Source organism: Coturnix japonica, chromosome 11 (genome assembly GCF_054131305.1).
Source record: "Coturnix japonica strain WE chromosome 11, WE-NBRP24, whole genome shotgun sequence".
NCBI classification, from domain to species: domain Eukaryota; kingdom Metazoa; phylum Chordata; class Aves; order Galliformes; family Phasianidae; genus Coturnix; species Coturnix japonica.
In genome coordinates this window covers 21,458,463-21,478,010 of record NC_140673.1, presented here as the reverse complement: position 1 = coordinate 21,478,010, position 19,548 = coordinate 21,458,463, and the positions used below count along the sequence as shown (strand labels likewise).

At 48.3% G+C, this 19,548-nt stretch overlaps 2 protein-coding genes across 2 annotated transcripts; both read right to left on the bottom strand.

The window, feature by feature from the left end:
- Nucleotides 1-1,013: 1,013 nt before the first annotated feature.
- On the bottom strand, nt 1,014-7,385 carry LOC107317629 (cytochrome P450 4A6-like). Its single transcript, XM_015870542.3, has 12 exons — nt 7,115-7,385; nt 6,807-6,948; nt 5,314-5,358; nt 4,923-5,050; nt 4,439-4,551; nt 4,193-4,344; nt 3,913-4,019; nt 3,408-3,598; nt 2,947-3,080; nt 2,459-2,523; nt 1,910-1,992; nt 1,014-1,679 (listed from the first exon to the last, which is right to left on the bottom strand). Exons 1-12 carry the CDS (start codon nt 7,298-7,300, stop codon nt 1,511-1,513), a joined length of 1,515 nt encoding a protein of 504 aa, XP_015726028.2. The 5' UTR covers nt 7,301-7,385; the 3' UTR covers nt 1,014-1,510.
- Nucleotides 7,386-10,714: 3,329 nt separating this feature from the next.
- On the bottom strand, nt 10,715-18,983 carry LOC107317627 (cytochrome P450 4B1-like). The gene is made up of 12 exons (XM_015870539.3): nt 18,595-18,983; nt 15,571-15,715; nt 14,877-14,921; nt 14,438-14,565; nt 13,887-14,011; nt 13,411-13,562; nt 12,852-12,958; nt 12,274-12,464; nt 11,859-11,992; nt 11,703-11,767; nt 11,348-11,430; nt 10,715-11,192 (listed from the first exon to the last, which is right to left on the bottom strand). The coding sequence occupies exons 1-12, from the start codon at nt 18,772-18,774 to the stop codon at nt 11,024-11,026; spliced, it is 1,524 nt and encodes a 507-aa protein (XP_015726025.2). The 5' UTR covers nt 18,775-18,983; the 3' UTR covers nt 10,715-11,023.
- Between the last annotated feature and the right edge of the window lie 565 nt (nt 18,984-19,548).

The window sequence follows — 19,548 nt, the reverse complement described above, 5'->3', positions numbered from 1 at the left end:
GACAGGGTTTGGGCAATGAGGTCTCCAGCACTCTTTCTTCGTGCTGCTTCTGCACTGGGTGAAGGAGGATGTGTTGTGCAGCCTTTTCCCGGGGAAGATGTCTGATGCAGGTGGCAGAGCAGAGAGACCAAATCGTTCCCTGCACATAACAGCCCAGCTGCAGCACTCAGCTCTTCGGAGATGCGGGATTTTATTCTTTCAAAGCTGGGGGGAGAGGAGGAGAGCTGGGGCAGATCTCTGAGAGCAGCGGGAGCCCACGGGTGCTGCAAAGGTGACGGCATCAGCACTTCTATCTGCGTGCAGCCCCTCTGTGCCTCAGCTTTACCCGGTGAAGGGTAATGACACCTCTTCCTGATCCTAACAACCCATGCTCCACGAGCCCATAGTCTGTGCCAGGCTGTGCTGTGCTCAGTGCCAGGGGGTTGCCTGCAGAAGGGCGGATTTGGGCTTTACCCGGTTCTCTCAGTGCCACCCAGTGGAGCGGAGCGGACTTGCAAGCTGAGCTGGGAAAAAAGGGGGGTCCCACGGCCGCCCCCCGGCCCCCAACCTCATGGGGTGGGCATAGAGAACCTCCTCGTGCCTTTCCCTTAACCCCTCCGGCACCGCTCTCTGGTGGCGGCTTTTGCCTATCACTTGTGTACTGAGTGCTCAGTTCTAAGCCCATGCAGGAAATATCTCTGGACCAACCCATGCTTTGTTTCTGCTGTTTTTTGTCCTTGTCATCACTGCTTTTGTTCTGCTGCTTTCAAAGGCAGCTTGCTGCGGTTATTTCCTTACCACAGAAAAGCTAACATGGTGCAGGGCGAGGACTTGGTGACCTGTAGCACGGGGGGGCTGTGAGCTGTCTGCTCAGGGGATAAAACTACTACAATAGCCTTTGTGGCTTGGGGAAATGCAATGCCACGGCTGCACCCTCCTGTGCTGCAGAGCAATGGGTGCAGCTCATTCTCAATGAAGCTCAATTGGCTTCATCCTCTCCCCCTGACTGTAGGTGCAAAAGCATGCTCCGAGACCACCTTGGCAAGGCTTTATTCATGTTTTAGAGGAGGATGAGGCTAAGGGCATGTGGTGCTGAGGGCTTTCTCCAGGCAACCCAGTGTCTGAGCACACTCAGCTCCAGGAAGTTCAGTGTTAGGTTGGGAAAACCTGCTGGCCTTCATTTCTGTAGTGCCAGGCACAATGCCAGCCTGCAGCTCATCAAGGCAGGGCTCTTCCCAGAGCTTAATGTGGAGGTGCTCAGAAAGAAATCCCATCAGGACAGGCTAGAGATGAGGAGAAAACAGAAGATCCCTGCTGACCCTCCAAAAAACCTCAGTAGTGCTGTTCCTGTTGTGAGGAGGGGACCTGAGCCTACTGGGCACAAGGTGCTCAGTATGGGGTTAGTGTGGGTGAGACATAAGGTGGATCTGGTGGGTATCCCTCTCCCCTGCCCTGGTGTTCAGGAAGGCTGCAGGTTGGCATCTCTGAGTGGAGAGTGGTCTTCGGGAACTGCTTGAGCCACCTCATAAGGTCAGCAAATCTTTTTCAGATGCAGGTGGATGCCACTGCTGGACTTGAGGATGAGCTGCTGTTTCAGCGTAGGAGGCTTAGAGGCATTGGGGAACAGCTCAAAGCGGAGCAGGGTCAGTGCCAGAGCCACCTTCATCTCGTTCATAGCAAACTGCTGCCCAATGCAGTTCCTGGGGAGAGGACAAAGGCTCAGGTTGAAGCCTGCAAGTTACTGAGACCTGCATCCATAGTGCCTTGGGTGTGGGAAGTGCTCTAGGGCTGGCAGAGCTCAGTAGAAATCCCATCGTGGAGACTCCTTGAGATGGCCAAGCCAACTTGACCCAGGGGTGCTGAGGGGACTGGGCTCAGGTGCACAACCCCATGCACCTATGAGGAGGGAGAGGGATGAAGGATTTCCCACCTGGATCCAGCAGAGAAAGGCAGGAAAGCATGCGAGTGCCTGTGTGCTGAGTTCTCAGGAGAAAACCTCAGGGGATCAAATACCTGTGGGAGCAGCAAAGACTGTTCGGTAAGCATTGACCCAACCACGAGCAGCACCAGGTTCTCTGATACCCAAGGTAGGGCTGGAAGTGGCCTTTGCTGCTCTAAGGGAGCTGCATCTGATGTTCATTCATTCCTCTGCAAAGCCACTGGATGGATGAGAAGAGGGTGCTGGTGGCTTTGCAGATCTTCCCCTTGGAGATATCTATCAGAGCTGCTGAAGGCAGGCAGAGTAGCTCTGTGTCACCTTGCATAAAGGCAAGCTATTAAACACCCTTTTCAAAGCCTTTGGGGTGCTTGGTTACATCACTGAACTTAACATTTGGATACATAATGTTGGAATAAAAGTCAAAAAGAGCACCCACCCTCCCCAGAAATATGGCATGGAGGTGCGAGCTGCCCTGTTCAAGGACAGTGGTAGTCTGGGCTCTGAGATCATCTCCCCATTCTTGCTGTGAAGGTGACATACCTCAGGATCTTCCCACACATCCCGGTTCCTGTGAATACCAAATATGTTCAACGAAACCTGGGAGCCTGGAAGTGAGAAAATACTCATGATGTGAAAATACTCATCGTGTGAAGAGTGAAGACCAAGAGTGTCTGGGGGATGACTTCCCTCCCTGGACTCTGCAGGGGCTGAGACAGAAGATTTGGCAGAAACATTTCCCAGCCTGTCCACATTGGTCAGCTCTGAATCCTTCCCATAGAAGAAATAATGGTCTCAAAGCTGGACCCCACTCTGGTACTGGCAGATGAACCCCTACTCTTGGACACAGTAAGCACTATGCAGGCCCATTCTGAGCTCTGAACACTTGGTGCCCTGTTGCATGTGCCTGGACCCTCACCAGTGAGTGTGGTGGCTCTGTGCAGCCTTTTGGAGAGAGAAGTAAGACTGGAAGCCCCCCCAACCAGCCCCTTATCCTGTGATAGACAGCAGCAGGAGGAATGAAGACGGACCTTCAGGTAAGCTGCGTCCATCACAAAACGTGACAGGTTTAGTCAGCTTTCGGGACACCGAAGGGACTGGTGGGAACAGGCGCATGCTCTCCTTGATGCACATGGTGCTGTATGTCATCTTTGCCAGGTCCTCCCTGAAAGCAAACCAGGGCTCAGTCTGTGCTTGTTGGCAGTGATGGGGACGTGAGATATTAAATCATTTATGTTGGAAAAAGACCTCTAAGATCAACCCAGCCCAGTCTGACCACACCATGCCCACTGACCACCATCCCTTAGTGCCTCATCCCCAAGGTTCTGGAACACCTCCAGGGATGGTGACCCCACCACCTTCCTGGGCAGCTGTTCTAGCACATCACTGCCCTTCTGGAGAAGAATTTATTCCTGATATCCAACCTGAGCCCCTTCTATGGCACAACTTAAGGCAGTTACTTCAGGTAAAGAACTCAGGACTGCTGGCTCACCACTCAATGGTATCCTTGTTCCCCACGATCCCCTGGATCTCCTCCCTGCACCGCGCCTGGTGCTCGGGGTGCAATGCCATGCTGTACAGAAGCCATGAGATCCCGCTGGCCGTGGTGTCGTGCCCCTCAAACATGAATGTGTCCACCTCAGCACGCAGGTCTTCATCAGACAGGCCAACTCCGTTCTCATCCTAGCAACGAGGAATATATATCATTCTTATGCTCTCATTAATTTGGCTTTTACCGCTAGGTGTAAAAACAGCCCTAGATGTCAGGGAAGAAGGACCTGGTTTGGCCTACACCTTGCAAAATAGGAATGTACTTGATGGAAATGAACAAGAAGGGTGAAATTCTGAGCTATTTATTTTCAGATACTGCATCTCACACATCTTTATTACCTTCCCTTTCTGTCCACCTTACCCCAGGCTAGGAAATAGGGATTCTGGTTCAACCCTTATGCCATGTACAATCTATGGCATCTGATGGGATTATTTCAAATCTTCACCTTGCTACAAAGAAGAATGTCCAGAAAATCCAGGTGTCTCTTCTTCAGGATCTTGTCTAGCTCCTTGTCATTGGAGAGCAATATCTTTCTTTCTTGTATTACTTTATCTGTATAGAAAAAAAGATCATTGTTAGATGCATCCTGCCAGAGAGCTCAGAACTGTTTGTTCAGCCTCTTAGACCCTGCTTAATGTGTAACTCTCTGGCCAGTGCTTGTTGTAACCCCACTGAGCTATTCCTGATGTGAGAGATGCAGCTGGGAGAGCAAGGAGCAGAAATACCTGTGTGGGCATGGGCCCGCCTGCAGGCATCCTGAAACTCCCGGCTGCTGCTAGTCAGGTCATAGAAGGCATCTTGGTAGGACAAATTCTGTATTCTCTTGTTTATGAGGTAGCCCAGGTCAAAAACAGCTTTGATATAAGTGTCTGAGTTGCTGTAAGAGGTCAATGTCAGAGCTGCTGTTAGCAATGCGAGTGGAGAAAACAGAGGCACTTCTTGTTCCAGAATTGGGAGGTTTGTGTGCTGACCTCTGAGTCTGGCAGTTGGTGTTGTAGCTGAAGGCACATTTCATGATGCTGTCCAGGGCCATCAGGCTGACGTCTTCAAAGAGCTCTACTGACTTCTTCTTCTCCCATTTATCCTAATGGTGGAGAAAGTGTGAGGAGAGACAGACTTGCAGAGCAGACTCAGCCACAGTACCATCAGGTCATGGTTCCTGTCCCCATCTCAATCCACACAGCTAGTTATTTGCACTGAAAAAGAGACCCTACTTCACTGCATATGCTGTGAACACAATCAAACCATTCCTTGCATTTCTTTTTCTGTGTTTACCATTGCTGGGCTATGAACAGGTGTTCTAGCTGTGATTGATTTCATTGGGAAGCAGGTGAAAGAGAGAATAAGTGCAACAGGGTAAGAAATTTCACAGAAACGAAATTAAAAGAAAACTTAAGGAAAGAATCTCCCCCAGATGACAGAGCTCTAGGAACTGTTTTAAGTTCCCTCTCTTACCAACATCACTTTGACTGAGTCTGACATCAGGGACACGTAAGATTTCAGCACATCATAGTGAAATGCTGGAGTCAGCAACTTCCGATGCTGAAACCATTTGGCTCCACTCAAGACCAGCAACCCTTTACCTGTAGACACCAGAAACTGCCATTAGCTACTTCACTCTGCTCGTATCTCCTGCAGCCTTACTGCTGCTCATGGCCAAGCAGCAGGTGATGTGCAGGATCTGGGGGGAAGACATGCTGCTCAATGATGGGGACAACTCCAGTGCTAATTAACCATCCTGCTTGCATGCTCTGGTTTCAGGATGAAAGAAAGTGAAATAAATGAAGACAGAAGAATAATGAAAGGTGTGATGTGGTTGCATAGTTAATGGAAGAAAATAACTCACCGATCCACGGAACTAAGAACTGATAAGGTACAGGAGGCTTGGGATCTGTAAAACAAAATAAAGACCGTAACAATAAAGAATGTTTGCACCAATGGAGGTGATTCACTGTTTCACAGCTGCTAGGATGACAATACTGCTTTTCATTAACCCAAACAGATGGAAGCAAGAGGGCACCAAATCTGGACTACACGGTTGTTGTGGGAGGAATGCCGGCGAAGATTGGCAATGTACCCCACACTCTTCAAACTGGCACATGGCCTGTTATTATAGGGTTACAAGAGGAAGGTTGTCTTCTCAAAGTCCTAACATTCAGCATAGCATCTTAATAAGGCAGTCAGAGCTGAAGAGTTGTTTGGGTTCCAGGAAAGCCAAAAGGATCTCCCCTTTCCTATTGCAAAGGACAATACACATCACTGTACCCACTGAGGGCTGCATCTTGAATGTTTTCTTTGATGGGGAATTCACATGTTGCCTCTTGTGACTCCATGGACAGCTGCAGTGACTTGGGCTCATAGTTGAAATACTGTGTCTTGTCATAGTAACGATGTGATCCAGAAAGCTATACTCTTAAGCCTCTTTTTTTGTTTAATAGGTCCTGACAAACATGCATATGGTGTTCTTTCTGTTCCTGTGTAAGCACTTGTGGGATCGACATGGTGTAAACTCTGTAATATTTCAACATTTCCACCATAGTTTCCAATGCACTGAAGCTAATATTCGGCTCTGCATGCAGCTCTCTGGATGCAATCCAGGGATGAACTGATTGAGACAGTCTTAATGTCATGGAGTGACAGCTGTGCACGGCCATTCAAAATGTGGCCTTTCACATTGCTGTCACTGCTGCTGAAATGCACCACCCACCTCACTGTGCTCACATCCACTGTTTATTCTCCACAGACATTCAGCAAGCATCAGCAAATGTCAACAGATGCCATTATTTCTGTATTCAGGAATTCAGTGACACACCTTTTCTGTACACGCACTTCCGTGTCAAACTCAATTTGTCATGCTGCCAATCTGCTGCAATCTGTTGCATGGCAATAAAATGCAATGGAATATTGGTGGGAAGGTTCAGCATATACCACCAACATCCTTTTCTGATGCTATGGGCCAACATAATAAAATAGGAGGCATTACTTTTGGAGCTGCCCTTGTAGAATTAGTCTCTAATAGAGGTAAAGTTTAAAAGTGATCTTCTACCTCTGTGACCTCAGTGAACCTGGGGAAAAATACGTGTGGAAAATAAACAACCACGGCAGATCTCAAAGCTGAGAAGAATGAATGTAAGTTCTTGGGAGTCCACCAACCACAAATGACTCCACAAAAATCAGAGCAATCTTGAGATGTCTTCTGAGACATTGCTGTGACAGATCATTCACATCACTGCATTTACTGGGACGCACAAATATTGTGGTGGCTGATGCTGTAGAAGGACACGCTTCCCAGAGAAGAGTGAAGGACTGTAATCCCCAAACCCAATTGAAGAGAATTACCTCCTCGTCCAAGTATAGTCTTGGCATATTCAGGATGGTGGATTACTAGAGATGGCAGCACTGGTCCAAACCATCTGGGAAAGGCATATGGGTATTCTTCTCCAAGTGACACTAACATACTTAATGTTTTATCGCCAGTTATCTGCAATGATAGTGAAGCAGAAACTGAATTCAGGCAGGAAAATAAGGATGTACAGACAGATGCTAAACTTATATTACTATGGAAACCACATGCACGTTGCCTCCTCCTAGGAAATAGAGCAGCTGCTGGGACAAACCCACCCAAATGAGCCCAGCTCTGTCCTTACCAGACGGTTGTGGCCATAGAGCCAATGCGCTGGGGGACCAGGAAATGCTTCCAGGGCTTTGAGCATCTTCTTCCTTGCCTGGTAGAATTTGATCACCTTCAGTAGGACAAAGATGACACCAAGCACCACAGACAGCTGCAGAACGACAGCAGAAGGTCTGACTATGTTGTCCAGGAGAGACACCATGCTGGCCTGAGTCTGAGGTGTCCAACACTGCCTTGTTCTCCCTGCTTCTCTTCTACAACTCCTCCAGCAGAGCTGGCAAAGTGCTGCTCATGCAAGGTCTGGATGAGTTTTATAGCAGAAGTGTACCAATAAGCAACGTGACAGCTTGACCCACAGCCAGAATTCCTAAAGTCCCTGCTGAGCCTTTTACCCACTTGCAATAACCTGTGGATGGGGATGGCTTGTTAGCAAACACCCTGTAAATATTTACTTTTTCTGAAGGTTTTTACATCCCAATAGTGAGTTCAAATGCTTGCAGAAGTACACAGCTCCAATTCTGCCCCCTTCACATATGTTCAGGTATCTGAATGATTGGGGCTGGTAGACCCCAGTGCACTCACATGAGGTGAGGAGCAAACAGGCTACTTCAGTTGGACTAATCCAGCCACCCTCAGCTGTAAAAACAGTGCTCTTAGTGTCTGTAACAACACACAGCTGGACTGTAATCAAAGGAACAGCCAAAACCTGACCAGCACACAAGGGATTGTGGTATGCTTTCCGAGTGGTCCTATATAGATGAGCCAGGAGATAAAAGCATTGTCTTGAAGAGCTGACTGTCAAGATGTAAGTCAGAGAGTGGGAGAGCAGCAAAAAGAGCTGCAGTAATGTTGAGGTACATGTAACCTGATGGGAAGGGGTGATAATATGATGATATTCACTTTGTGGTACTGGTGAGTCTTCCTTTCCCTGCCTGCGGGGCTGGGGGAGGGCTTGGAATGAAAACTTGCTACTTTTGGCTGATTTCTAGGTGTATTGCAAAGACGGGGATCCCAGATGGGCTGAAATAACTTCCTATTTGGGTGTTTGGATGTTATGAGGATTAAATGGATCATCAGTTACTGGACCTGTCAGCCCAATGTACTAGAGCACTGGGGGGTCCTGAGTTGTGTGGGTGTTTCTCTTTGGCTTAACATGTCTCCAAAACAAGGGTCTTCAGATAGATAGACACTTTCCTTTATCATTTATTCTAGCTTAGACCATAGCCAATTGAAACCCATGTTTTCTGCTGGTAGAGTCACTTTACTGAACACACACAGCCCTAATCAGAATGTTTAAACCTCTGAGACAGAAAGTTTGTACGAAAATATCCCACAAGGCCTGCTCTCCAGGTAGTACTTGACTCCATGACAATGTCTGAAGGTTAGTAAACAGGGTGACTTTTCCCTCAGCTGGCTTGCGAGCTGTTTGTTAATGATTGCAATGAGTGCCCTTGGTAGGGGCTGTTTCATTTATACTACAGTCTCTGAGCTATCCACCCTCTATGAGGGCTTACAGGATAAACCTGAGGGTTTCTAGAGAGCACTTTTGCTTTGACCTGAAAGATGTCTCATTTATGAGCTGCTCTAAGTCTGTTCCTGGGTTGCCAACACCCTTGCTTGTCTTCCAGTGTTGTATGTAATACCATGAATGTTTGACCCAGAGCCTGGTAAATCTTTAGAGCCACTTCAAAGTATTCTGAAATATAAAGAAAGCACCAATGCTTCTTGTAAGGAAAAGCTGAGGATTCAGGCATTCCTTAGGAAAGGAATTCATCCTACATTCATGTGTAACACAAGCAGGAGAGACTCAGTTTGCTTTTGTGCTCCTGAGCAGGAGTGACCAACTCCAGAGGTTTCATGGCTGTGGAAGATGCATCTTCTCTCTTCCACACAGCACCTCCAGCTGTGTATGATCTTCTTCCATCATCTTCAGTGTTGTGATTAATAGGTAATTAGGAGAGGAGGCACTGTGGGCTGATCAATAAGCTGCTTGGGAAACTAGGTGAAAACACAGAGAGGATTTGGACAGATCTGTTGTGATTTTTGAGGTTAACTGTGAAGTTCTAATGGTGCATGCTACAGGACATCCCGTTCCCAACCTCCAGTGCATCATGGACTCTCTCTGCCATGTGTTTTTACTTCTCATCTAGTTCTAAAAAAGCCTTCAGTCTTGTTGATGGGCTGTTTCCTAGGAGGGTTCTGAACGTTTAGCCTCTCCTCTAGCCTTATGTGTGACTATGGATGGCAGAGAGAAGGGGTGGGGCTGAGGACACGAGGGCAGTAAGATGGCTTCTATGGGTCATTTATGCTGAGGACCTGTAGCACAGGCATAGAAGTTGGGTGTCTTGCCAGGGTCATGTAAGGGACAAAGAGAGAGACAGGGGCTGAGCCATTGGCAGGTACCAATGGAGCTGTTTTGGGGTGTCCTATGAAACCTACCCAATAACCAGAGTTACTGATCTGGACCCGCAATCCCCTATAAAATAGTAGAGAAATCACCCAAGACTCACAGGTGGAGGAACCTGTCTGGGGAATCACTGGCATGGAGTCAGACTAAACTTTATAATGTCCTAGAAATTCTCTCTGGGACAAAGTCCTTGGAAAATGTGTTTGATCATGGGCAACTGAGCAGGGTGGATTTTCACCCATCAGGTTCCCTGGTAGTTATTAAATAACTAGTATCAACTGCCAAGTGTGGAGTTAAGGATACTTGGGTTGTCTTGAAGGTCAAGTGAGCATACTGCCTTGGGCTGATAGGGGAGACAGAGCAGTGTGACTAAGCCCTCATTTATGGGGATTTCAAGCTATGAAAGTTGCTCTTGGGTTTTGGGACTCTTCCCACTTAATTTAGACACCTCAAGAGAAGCAATGAGTTGGTGCATGCTGTTAGCATCCATTGCAGGAGGACTGCTCTGCCAAACAGGTGAAATTTAGGTGGCAAATTGATGTTTTGAACTTGACATTGCAGCAGCTGCTTCCCTGGGTGTGTCTGTGTTTATTCAGATAGGAAGAAGAGCCCAAGCTATCTATGTGTATTCCTGTAGTGCTTAGTGCTGAGAGATTAAATGTAGTTGTGTTGCCAACAGAAATAATGTTTCAGGCTTCCTAACACATGATATATGAGGATATGATAGAAAGAGCCCAGCGAGTGTTGCAGAGTAATATGAGCTGTCTGGATCCCATCTGACGACACACATCTCTGGGGTGAATTTATGTCTGGAAGTATTTAATACGGCTGCCTTAAAACTATACTGCAATACTTATTTAATTTACAGGCTGCTCCCAGTGTAAAATCCCAGTGGGGTTTGGATGGGGATTGCTGGTAGCACCTGATATCAGGTTTGCATTGAGAGCCACATGGGTCCTGTGCAGGGACCACATCCCCTGGGGACAATGTGCCACCCTCTGTGCTTGGTGAGAAGGTGACACCAACAGGATGATGTGAGTTAGTGAGAGATGGGGCTGTTCAGCTGTAGGGTTAGGGTAGTCCATGGTCAGAGGGCAGGATGGGGATGGGTTGATAGTTGGATGATCTTTTCCAACGTTAATAATTCTATGAGATGCTGGTGGGGCTGAGCTGGTGAGTGTTAGCAATCCAAACTCGATACAGCAGCTGTTACAGGAATCAATGGTTTATTAATGATAAAATTACATCATATTTTGCAGCTTGAGCAAAAGTTCCAAGCCCAAGCTGTAACCAGTGCATTGAGTGCAATCAGGCATTGAGTGAGAGAAAAGAGGTGAGGTCAGCCCTGAGCTGACCTGCAGGCACTGGGGTGCCCACAGGGACAAGTTTGGCTCCTGGCAGCCATGCAGCAGCAAGGAATCCTCATAGCCCAAGCTGCTGTACACCTTGTATCCCAGGCAAACATTTCATCCTGGTCTGCTAGGTTCCTCCCACTGACGCTCAGGCCATTTTCCAGCATCAAGAGATTTTCTTTAAGTACAAGTAAATGCCGTTCTTGGAACGAAGGATGATCTGAGGTATCTTACAGGGGGGATTGGTGAGGTCAGGGGACAACTCGAAGCGGAGCAGGGTCAGCGCCAGGGCCACCTTCATCTCAATCATGGCAAACTGCTGCCCAATGCAGTTCCTGACATGAAGACAACAATCATCCAGGGGACACGAGCAGGGGACAACCGAGGGGGCTGGAGAGAGGAGCCCTTGGCACATACTCCATTGGGCTACGCCATTCCCAAGGACATAGATTTCTGTGCCCCACTGCTCTTCCCATGCCCAGTGTTTTACCTCATTCCAGCAGCAAAAGGCAGAAAGGCGTGAGAGTGCCTGCCAGATACGTTCTCTGGAGAAAACCGCAGCGGATCAAACACCTGGGAATGAAGTATGTACAGCAAGAAAGAAGCAGTTATTTAAGGAGCAAAGGTACTGTGATTGGTACCCTCAGAAGTGCAACAACCCATTGCATTGTAAGCAGTGATCACAACTAAGAATCTGTGGTGCATGGATTCAATTTAATTCTTCACCTATAAGCTAAACGAAATCCTGTTCCTGCCTGCTACTACAAGAAGCTTCCTGGAGTACTTCATTGCTAAACCCAGTGCAGAAGCAACACAAATGCCGCTGTTTGAACACCAAAACTTACCAAAGGATCCTTCCACACTGAGGGATTTCGGTGAATGAGATAAATGCTTATTGCAGTGACAGTGCCTGTAAAGTAGTTGAAGAAGAGAAAAGGGCTCAGTGGCACGGACGCACAATTTTACTGCTGTGATGTTGAGCAGAACCAGGATCCACAGACCTTCTGGCAGGGTGCGGCCATCATGGAAGGTGATGGGCTTGCTGAGCTGCCGGGACACACCAGGCACGGGGGGGTAGAGGCGAAGGCTCTCCTTGATGCACATGGTGCTGTAGGTCATCTTCCCCAGGTCTTCCCTGCAGAGACAGGGGATGCTGAGCTTCAACAGCCCTCCTGTTTCTCCCTTGCGATGAATGGGGCACGGAGGGAGCATGGGTTTCTGCACGTTAAGCACCCCAATAACATTAATAACCATTCAGCGAGCTTAAGGACAGCATGATGGTGAAACACAAAAAGCCATGGCTACAACAAGCACGCGGCTACCAGGAAAAAAACAATCCCTTAGCACTCCAGCCCCCAGGACTTGAAGGCATTGTTCATTTTGGAATGACTGCAATGGGGAAATGTGCAGCCTTACCACTGAATGGTGTCCCGACTGCCCAGAATGTCCCGGATCTCCTCCCTGCACCGTGTCTGATGCTCAGGGTGTGATGCCAGGCAGTACAGGACCCACGAGATCCCACTGGCTGTGGTGTCATGCCCCTCGAACATGAATGTGTCCACTTCAGCGCGCAGGTCTTCATCAGACAGGCCAGCTCCATTCTCATCCTAGTAACACAGACAGCTTTAGAGGCCCCATTTAGTCCAGGAGGGGACACTGCAAAGGGAGGTGATGATGCCTTGGATAAATCTCTGCATAGACTGAATTTAGGGCTAGTTTTCTTTTGCCTGTAAGCCCTTTCCCCATGATATTAAGACTATGAAATCCCTTTTCAGGTTGTCACCCCAGACACTGCCAGCATCTCAGTGGTTGAACACTGGGACATCCCCGTTCTTCCTCATCTGGGTAGGACTGGGCATGATGCCTGCAGCTGATGTAAAACAACGTTCCCTGGGGACAACTGTGAGTTTGTGGCACTGCCACACAGACTGAATTTTGCTCCCTATGGCACGTGCCCTCCTCAGCCATAATGAGTCATGTACCTCACTGCTCACCTTAGCACAGAGCAGAATGTCCAGGAAGTCCAAATGCCTCTTCTTTTTAATCTTCTCAAACTCCTGTTCATCTGTAAGGGACTCCTTTCGCTCCTTGATCACTTTGTCTGAGTAAATAAGAGCTGAAGACTCAGCGGGGCAGAAGATGCTGAGCCTGGAAATCATTTCCTGAACACAAATCTGGTCAAAGAGGTGGCTTCCTCCCTGCTCCCAATGCACTGACGTGTATTTCTTCATGCAGGTAGTTCTACTTTTTCAGGAGCATGACAATAAGTGACATGCATGTGGCTGTTGTTGCAATAGCAGATCCTTTTCCACAAACTTCTTTGTCCACCACAGCTCCCTTGGTCTGCAGGATCACAGTATAGGGGCAAGGGGGTAACACACATATGGGGTTCCTATGGGGATGCCTGATTCTCATCTCTGGATGGGTTTCTTTGTGCCAGAGGCTGGAGACAGCAGGTGTGGCAGACACAGCACTTTGGCCATGTCTGTTCCTTGAAGGCTCTTTCAGACACTCTATATGAAAACTCTGGGAGAGGATAATGACAATGCATACCTGTGTGGTCATGAGCGAGCTGGCAAACCTTCCTGAACCGGTATCCGTGGGGGCTGAGCCAGTAAATGAAGTCATTGTGGTAGGGGAAGATGCGGAGTCGCTGGTGCACCAAGTGGCACAGGTCATAGACAGCCTGGATGTAGGTGTTTTGCCTGGAAAGAAGGGATGGGATTCACACTGCTGCATATGCTGGGAGGGCACTATGTACCAGCCTGGAGTCTGCTCTGTCCCAAGCTTCACTGGGGCTCATCAGTAGTGACTAACCAAGTATTAAGTGATAATGGCATCAGGAAGAATTCTGTAAGCCTTCTGTAAGAAGGCTGTTGCACAACTACAGAGCAAGTTCTTGCCCAACAGACCCTGCAGTCTGAGTCAGGTTTATTTAGGTCAAAGCCTAAATTCAGGTGTGTTTTGACAAGCAGTTTGCCTGTATTCCCTCTGAGCTGCAAACTTTTATCCAGGGTTTGGGCACTGACCTGTCGGTCTGGCAGTTGCTGTGGTAGCTGAAGGCACATTTCATGATGCTGTCGAGAGTCATCAAGCTGACGTGCTCAAAGAGCTCCACCGGTTTCCCATTTGTGATCAGCTTTTCCCACTTATCCTAGTGGGCAAAGGAGACAAAAATGAGAATGCAAAGGACAGTTCTGCGCTCATCCTCCCATTAGGCAACACATGGGAGGTGTCTGACTGAAAAGTTACTTTGGAACCTTTTTCCTTCTAGGGCCATAAGGAATTGGTGACCCAAAAGCTAAGAAAGGGGAGAGAGACCGGAACATGGATGCACTTGAGCTCTTATAGCATGAAACCAGGCTGGAGAGCAGTGCTTATGTGGATGGAATTTTGTCTTTGGTACAGATTGCCACCTAGTGGAATGGGCTGATACAGCGGGCCTCCAGCTCCTTGCCCATGTCATAGCTCATCTTTGTAGGTACTAGCAGCCAGGGCACTGCTGGAAGACCCTTATCACATGTTTACAGTCAGGATCATGGGTAATAACATATGACAGAGGAGCATACACTGTCCCTACCAGCATCACATTGGTAGACTCTGCCATGAGGGCTACGTAAGGCTTCAAGACGTCGTAATGAAAGCCTGGCGTCAGGAGCTTCCGATGTTGGTGCCATTTGGGTCCATGTAGGATCAGCAAGCCATTCCCTTTGGAAACACAAGCAGTGAGCAAGCAGAATGGTTTCTACAGACACAATACAACCAAATGTGCCACAGTAGATCATTCCCAGAGGTTGTGGTCACCTCCAGGTGTAAGTGATTCTCATTTGTACGAGTAGCTGCATCTGAACTTTAACTTAAATCACAAACATTAGCATTATTTAGCACCTTTTCCAATAAGAAGAATAACTTCAGGACATTGATTTTTGGAAGGAACAAGTGCAATGCTGCTTATTTATAATGTGTTCTCAACTAACTTCAGGATAGTTCCCCATAGGCAAAGGCCTGGGAATACCTACCAATCCATGGGATAAGGTGCTTATAGCTGAGGTTATCCTTGGGATCTGTAAAAGAAATAGAATGAAACAGTAAACATTTCACCAGCATCACTCTATTGGTTGGCACCTGAAAGCTCACCCTGGGGGTATTGCTTTCAGTTGGATGTGAAACTGAACTAGTGGCATCCTTGCAGAACTGACCACTATTTCATGGCAAAACAATACTGTTGGGCCTAATTGTGAGAAGATGTATAAGCACAGATGCTCAGACTGGAGTAAACAAAAGTATTCGTAGTCCAAAGTTGAACGGGCATGTTTCAGAGTAAATGATTTACCCTCTCAGACGCACTGTTGAGCACCTTTATCTCTGAATGCACCAAACCAATGGCTCAATGGGACTGAGACGACACCAAAGCTCTGAGCTGCCTTCTCCTTGCTGAGATCACGCTCTGAGAAGGGAGCATTTAAAGGAGGACTCGAGGAAGATAGAACTACTAGTAGATTTTGGGGATCCCTGGTCCCTTGCAGCCCTCAGTGGGCCATGCAGTTGCATGCCTGGAGCACATGGCAGCCAGCTCTCTCTATAAGATAACCCAAAGTTGATTTCTGTAATAGCACCTAGTTGTGACACCCTGCCTAGTTGAAAATTGCCATCCTGGCATGGGAAAGCTGCATTCTGTGGCTGTTGCTCCACAGCTGAACCATTGCCTCTTACCTCCTCTGGCAAAAAGGGCTTTGGCATATTCAGGGTTGGAGACCACCAGGAATGCTGAGAAACCCCCAAACCAGACAGGGTGGGCATGATGGTACTTCAGTGCCCAGGCCTCTGCCTTGTCCAGCAGCTCTTCTTCTTTGAGAAACTGTAGTTATGGAGAAAGGAAAAGACACAGAATGCTTGGTGAAAATACAAGATCTCCTTAACCACAGTTTTCAAAAGCTCGAGGTCTTCCTGCATCACAAAACCAAGCTACCACCAGCAAGGGGCTGCCCAGGGTTTGCAGGAGCAGGAGGAGCAGAAGTGCTTATTACTTTCAACCATCATATAAAACAATTATTCCTTATCAGTTGATCATAGCCATGGAGAGCACCTTTATGGGCAGAAGTGTGCATTGCCTGTTGCTGCAAGCATGGACATCATTACTTAAAGCAATGGTAGTCGGGAGTTCACTCTTTGAAAGCAATTATAGTTTTATTGCTTTTATAGCCAGTTTTATTGTATATTACACAGGCAACAAACTGGTTAGATGGGTTAGTGTAGAGTCACAAGCAGAATCAAAAGGTCCACACGTACAAATTGCATTTTCTTTAAACAAAAACTGCTCTGTCAAAGCTGCTAACTCATGCACAGATGTAGTCCAGCTATGACAATGCAGAGGAAAGGATTTTAGTGAGTTAGGGCTGAAATGGTAGCTGCTGAAATGCAATGAATTCGATAGCAGTGCAGAAATGAGCTGAAATGTCACCCTATTTACTGAACTGAGTGAATGTTTGCTCAGTTCCTTTAGTGCTGACTTCTCTTGGTTCAGCTGTTTGCTTGGCTGGCATTTCTCAAGCGGGTGTTTGTGCCCCAGCATTGTCCCAGGGGGTCCGGCAGCAGCCGAGCCCCCCACCAGTCTATATCTTAGACAGCGTCAGCAGAGAGGGGACTTGGCATGGTGCCTGTTTCCTCCTGTTGGTACGATAACAGAAAGCATAAACATGCTGGAAGAAATTGGGGCGGCAATAAACCTTGATGTGTTTGGTTTTCCAAATGGCTCTAGTCCCAGTAACAGTCATTGAACCTTTAGAGCATTGGCACCCAGTTTGATCTATGCTGCTGGAAGCAAGGCAGATGAGTTCGTGTGCAAGGAGAGGTTATTGAAGGATCACTGAGCTTGGAAAAGACCTCTAAGATTATCCAGTTCAACCCCACCCCACCATGCCCAGTGACCACATGCCTCAGTGCCACATCCCCACGGTTCTTGGACACCTACAGGGACAGTGACCCCACCACCTCCCTGGGCAGCTGTGCCACTGCATCACCTCTCTTTCTGACAAGAGATTTTTCCTAATACCTAACCTGAACCTCCTTTGGAGAAACCTAAGACTGTGACCTCTAGCTCTATTGTGGTCACCAAACAAGGACAGAGAGGAACGTCCACTGACAGCTCCCGCTTCTTAACCAGAGCTTCAGACATGAGGTTTTGGGTAAAAAATCAACAGCAACAACAACTACAAAATACAAAACAGCACTTCTGTTTCTTCCTCCCTTGGGTGTTTTGAAAGTATAACCCCAGCTCTTCTAGGGAAGGAAAGTGATAGCATGATCTCACATTGAAATGCAAGCTTTGGAATGGATCCAGCATTAAAAGCATCTGGGAAGAGGTGCCTAAAGGGATTTTTAGTGACCACACACTGATAACAATTGAAGCAGAGGAAACACAGGAGCTGAAATCTGAGCACTGAGCTGCACTGCTCTCGGTCATAAATAGGCATCCTCCACTGGATGCTGAAACAGGCCAGATGCACACGAGAGGCTGCCGAGGGACTGAGCCCTCCTGGGTCACCTCCCTCTGCTCCCCATGAGGAAGAGTAGCCAGGATGCTCTGGGTTTTAATAGCCATGGTGCTGCAGTGAGACAGAGCTAGATGGAAAGAGGAGCTCTCAGTGATCCCCTGAATACAGCTGCCAGATATCCTGTCAGCTCATTCTCCACCAAGGCACCTACAGACATTGCTTTCTGCATGTGTCCAGGGTACTGACAGCTTCTTCACCTGCTGGCTTCTAGCAAACTTAGTGCTGTGTAAAACTAACAGAACTCTCCTTCAATAACAGAAGCATGCCCAATGTAAAAGGTTACCTTTGTAACCAAGGTGAAGGGTAAATTCAGAACAACCTAACAATTATGGGCGTGAGTGATCAGCACCAAAGAGTTCAATCCCAGTATAATCTGGCACAACTGAGAATCTGAAGAACATGCTCTGTTTAATTGCACTTTTAAAGTCTAACTGGCACTGCAACAAAACCCCGACCTGGCCTGGCCTTGTGCTTCTATTGCCAAGAGCTCATTTGTACTGTCAGACACAGAGAGAATGCAGCATAGATGTGGTCACTCAGGGGTCTCCTGTCCAGCTCAACCTTTCCACCAGTTTTTCTGCCTTGCTCTTTGGGTTGGTTGTTATTTAATGTGCCAGGGCAGGGGATCAGCAGAGCCCAGGTGAGGGATCAGCATGCTTTTAGAATCACAGCATGGCTTGAGTTGGAAGTGATATCAAAGACTATCAAGGCAGGGTTGCATTCACTACAACAGGCTGCTCAAGGCCAAGCTGGATGGGGCTTTGAGCGCTTTCAGCACAAATTCAAAAGCTTTTCCATTTTTGCTTTAATTAAAAAGCCTTTCATACTGCCCAGCTCACAAAGCTGCCAGCAACCAACAGCCAAACTGATCTGCATGGAAAAATACATACCTTGAGGTACAGCCATGCGCTCCAAGCATGACTTTCTTATATACATGTATGTAATTAGCCGGGGGGAGGGGGGAGGGGGGGGTGGAAGAGTGGGTGTGTGTCAAATCAACCTCATAAAGCCTTAAATCCTGTCTCATCTCCTTGCCAACCCATCGCATCTTTCCCCATCACATCCACACACCGCTCCCAGCTATCACAAGCAGAGAAAAGGCACGGGGAGAAAAGAGTCCACCCGCACATCACCCGCACGCGTCTCAACCCCTCCCGCAGCGCCCACCCGAACCCCACCGCACCTCCTGAACGTGCCCGAGCAGCCAGTGCGTGGGATGCCCGGGGAAGGCAGACATCGCCCGCATCAGCTCCCTCCGCCGGTGGTACAGCTGGATGGCCTTCAGCAGCACGCATGTAAGGCAGAAGACGGCGGCCAAGTGCAGCACCCGGGCCACATCCACTCCGAACCAGGACGCCTTCATCCTTGCGGTACCCGCGGGCACCGACGCTCTTATCCCCCCCCACGTCGGTCAATATAGGGCGGAGGGGCCGGGTCCGCGGTCCGAGCGGCCGCCGAATCACGGCAGCGCTTATTGCGGTCGGAGCATCCAGCCCTGCCCGGTGTCGGGGCTCGGGCTGAACGGGAGGAGGAGCGCAGGCGGTGCTGGGCACTAAAGGAGGAGGGGAAAAGCCCTGAGCTGCCGGGGGGCCGCTTCGGGTTTCCCTCTGGCACTTTTATGCATATATATGTTCCTAATTGCCCCAGTTAATTCGAGTTTCTTCTCAGGAAACCCAACGTGGATATACTATGTGGATTTTCAAGGCTTCGCTCCAGTGATGCTCTCGTGGTGTGACATGACCTGAGCTATAATTTTAAGCTGTAGTTTATAAACAGTCGGGACAAAATGTGGAGGTGTGTTCTTCACAGTGAGATTGGCAAGGGACAGATGAGTCCCATCACAGGGCAAGTCGCAGACATAAAGCAATGCCCAAAGCCACAACAGGCTGAGGGACAGATGAGTTCCATGACAGACCAAGTCACAGATATAAAGCAATACCCAAAGCCACAACAGGCTGAGAGATTGCTGGGTGTTCCTACATCAATGGGCTCACGGCGGTACCACCAGGCTTTGAGGACTGCTCCTGTATGGGATTCAGAGGGAACTAGGGCACCAGGGCTGGCTGATGGACATGAGGGGATGCTGTGGAGAGCTGTGATTGTTCAGTATGGAGAAACATAGCGTGGTAAATCCTGC

What these genes read in the sequence shown, in the direction of transcription:
- LOC107317629 (XM_015870542.3), bottom strand. Translation starts at nt 7,300, where the DNA reads ATGGTGTCTCTCCTGGACAACATAGTCAGACCTTCTGCTGTCGTTCTG. An exon ending in GACTATACTTGGACGAGGAG is followed by an intron (nt 5,359 to 6,806) that starts GTAATTCTCTTC and finishes TTTGTTTTACAG; the next exon opens with ATCCCAAGCCTCCTGTACCT. An exon ending in ACCAACTGCCAGACTCAGAG is followed by an intron (nt 4,345 to 4,438) that starts GTCAGCACACAA and finishes GACCTCTTACAG; the next exon opens with CAACTCAGACACTTATATCA.
- LOC107317627 (XM_015870539.3), bottom strand. Translation starts at nt 18,774, where the DNA reads ATGAAGGCGTCCTGGTTCGGAGTGGATGTGGCCCGGGTGCTGCACTTG. An exon ending in GCACCTTATCCCATGGATTG is followed by an intron (nt 14,566 to 14,876) that starts GTAGGTATTCCC and finishes GTGTTTCCAAAG; the next exon opens with GGAATGGCTTGCTGATCCTA. An exon ending in ACATTCTGCTCTGTGCTAAG is followed by an intron (nt 12,465 to 12,851) that starts GTGAGCAGTGAG and finishes CTGTGTTACTAG; the next exon opens with GATGAGAATGGAGCTGGCCT.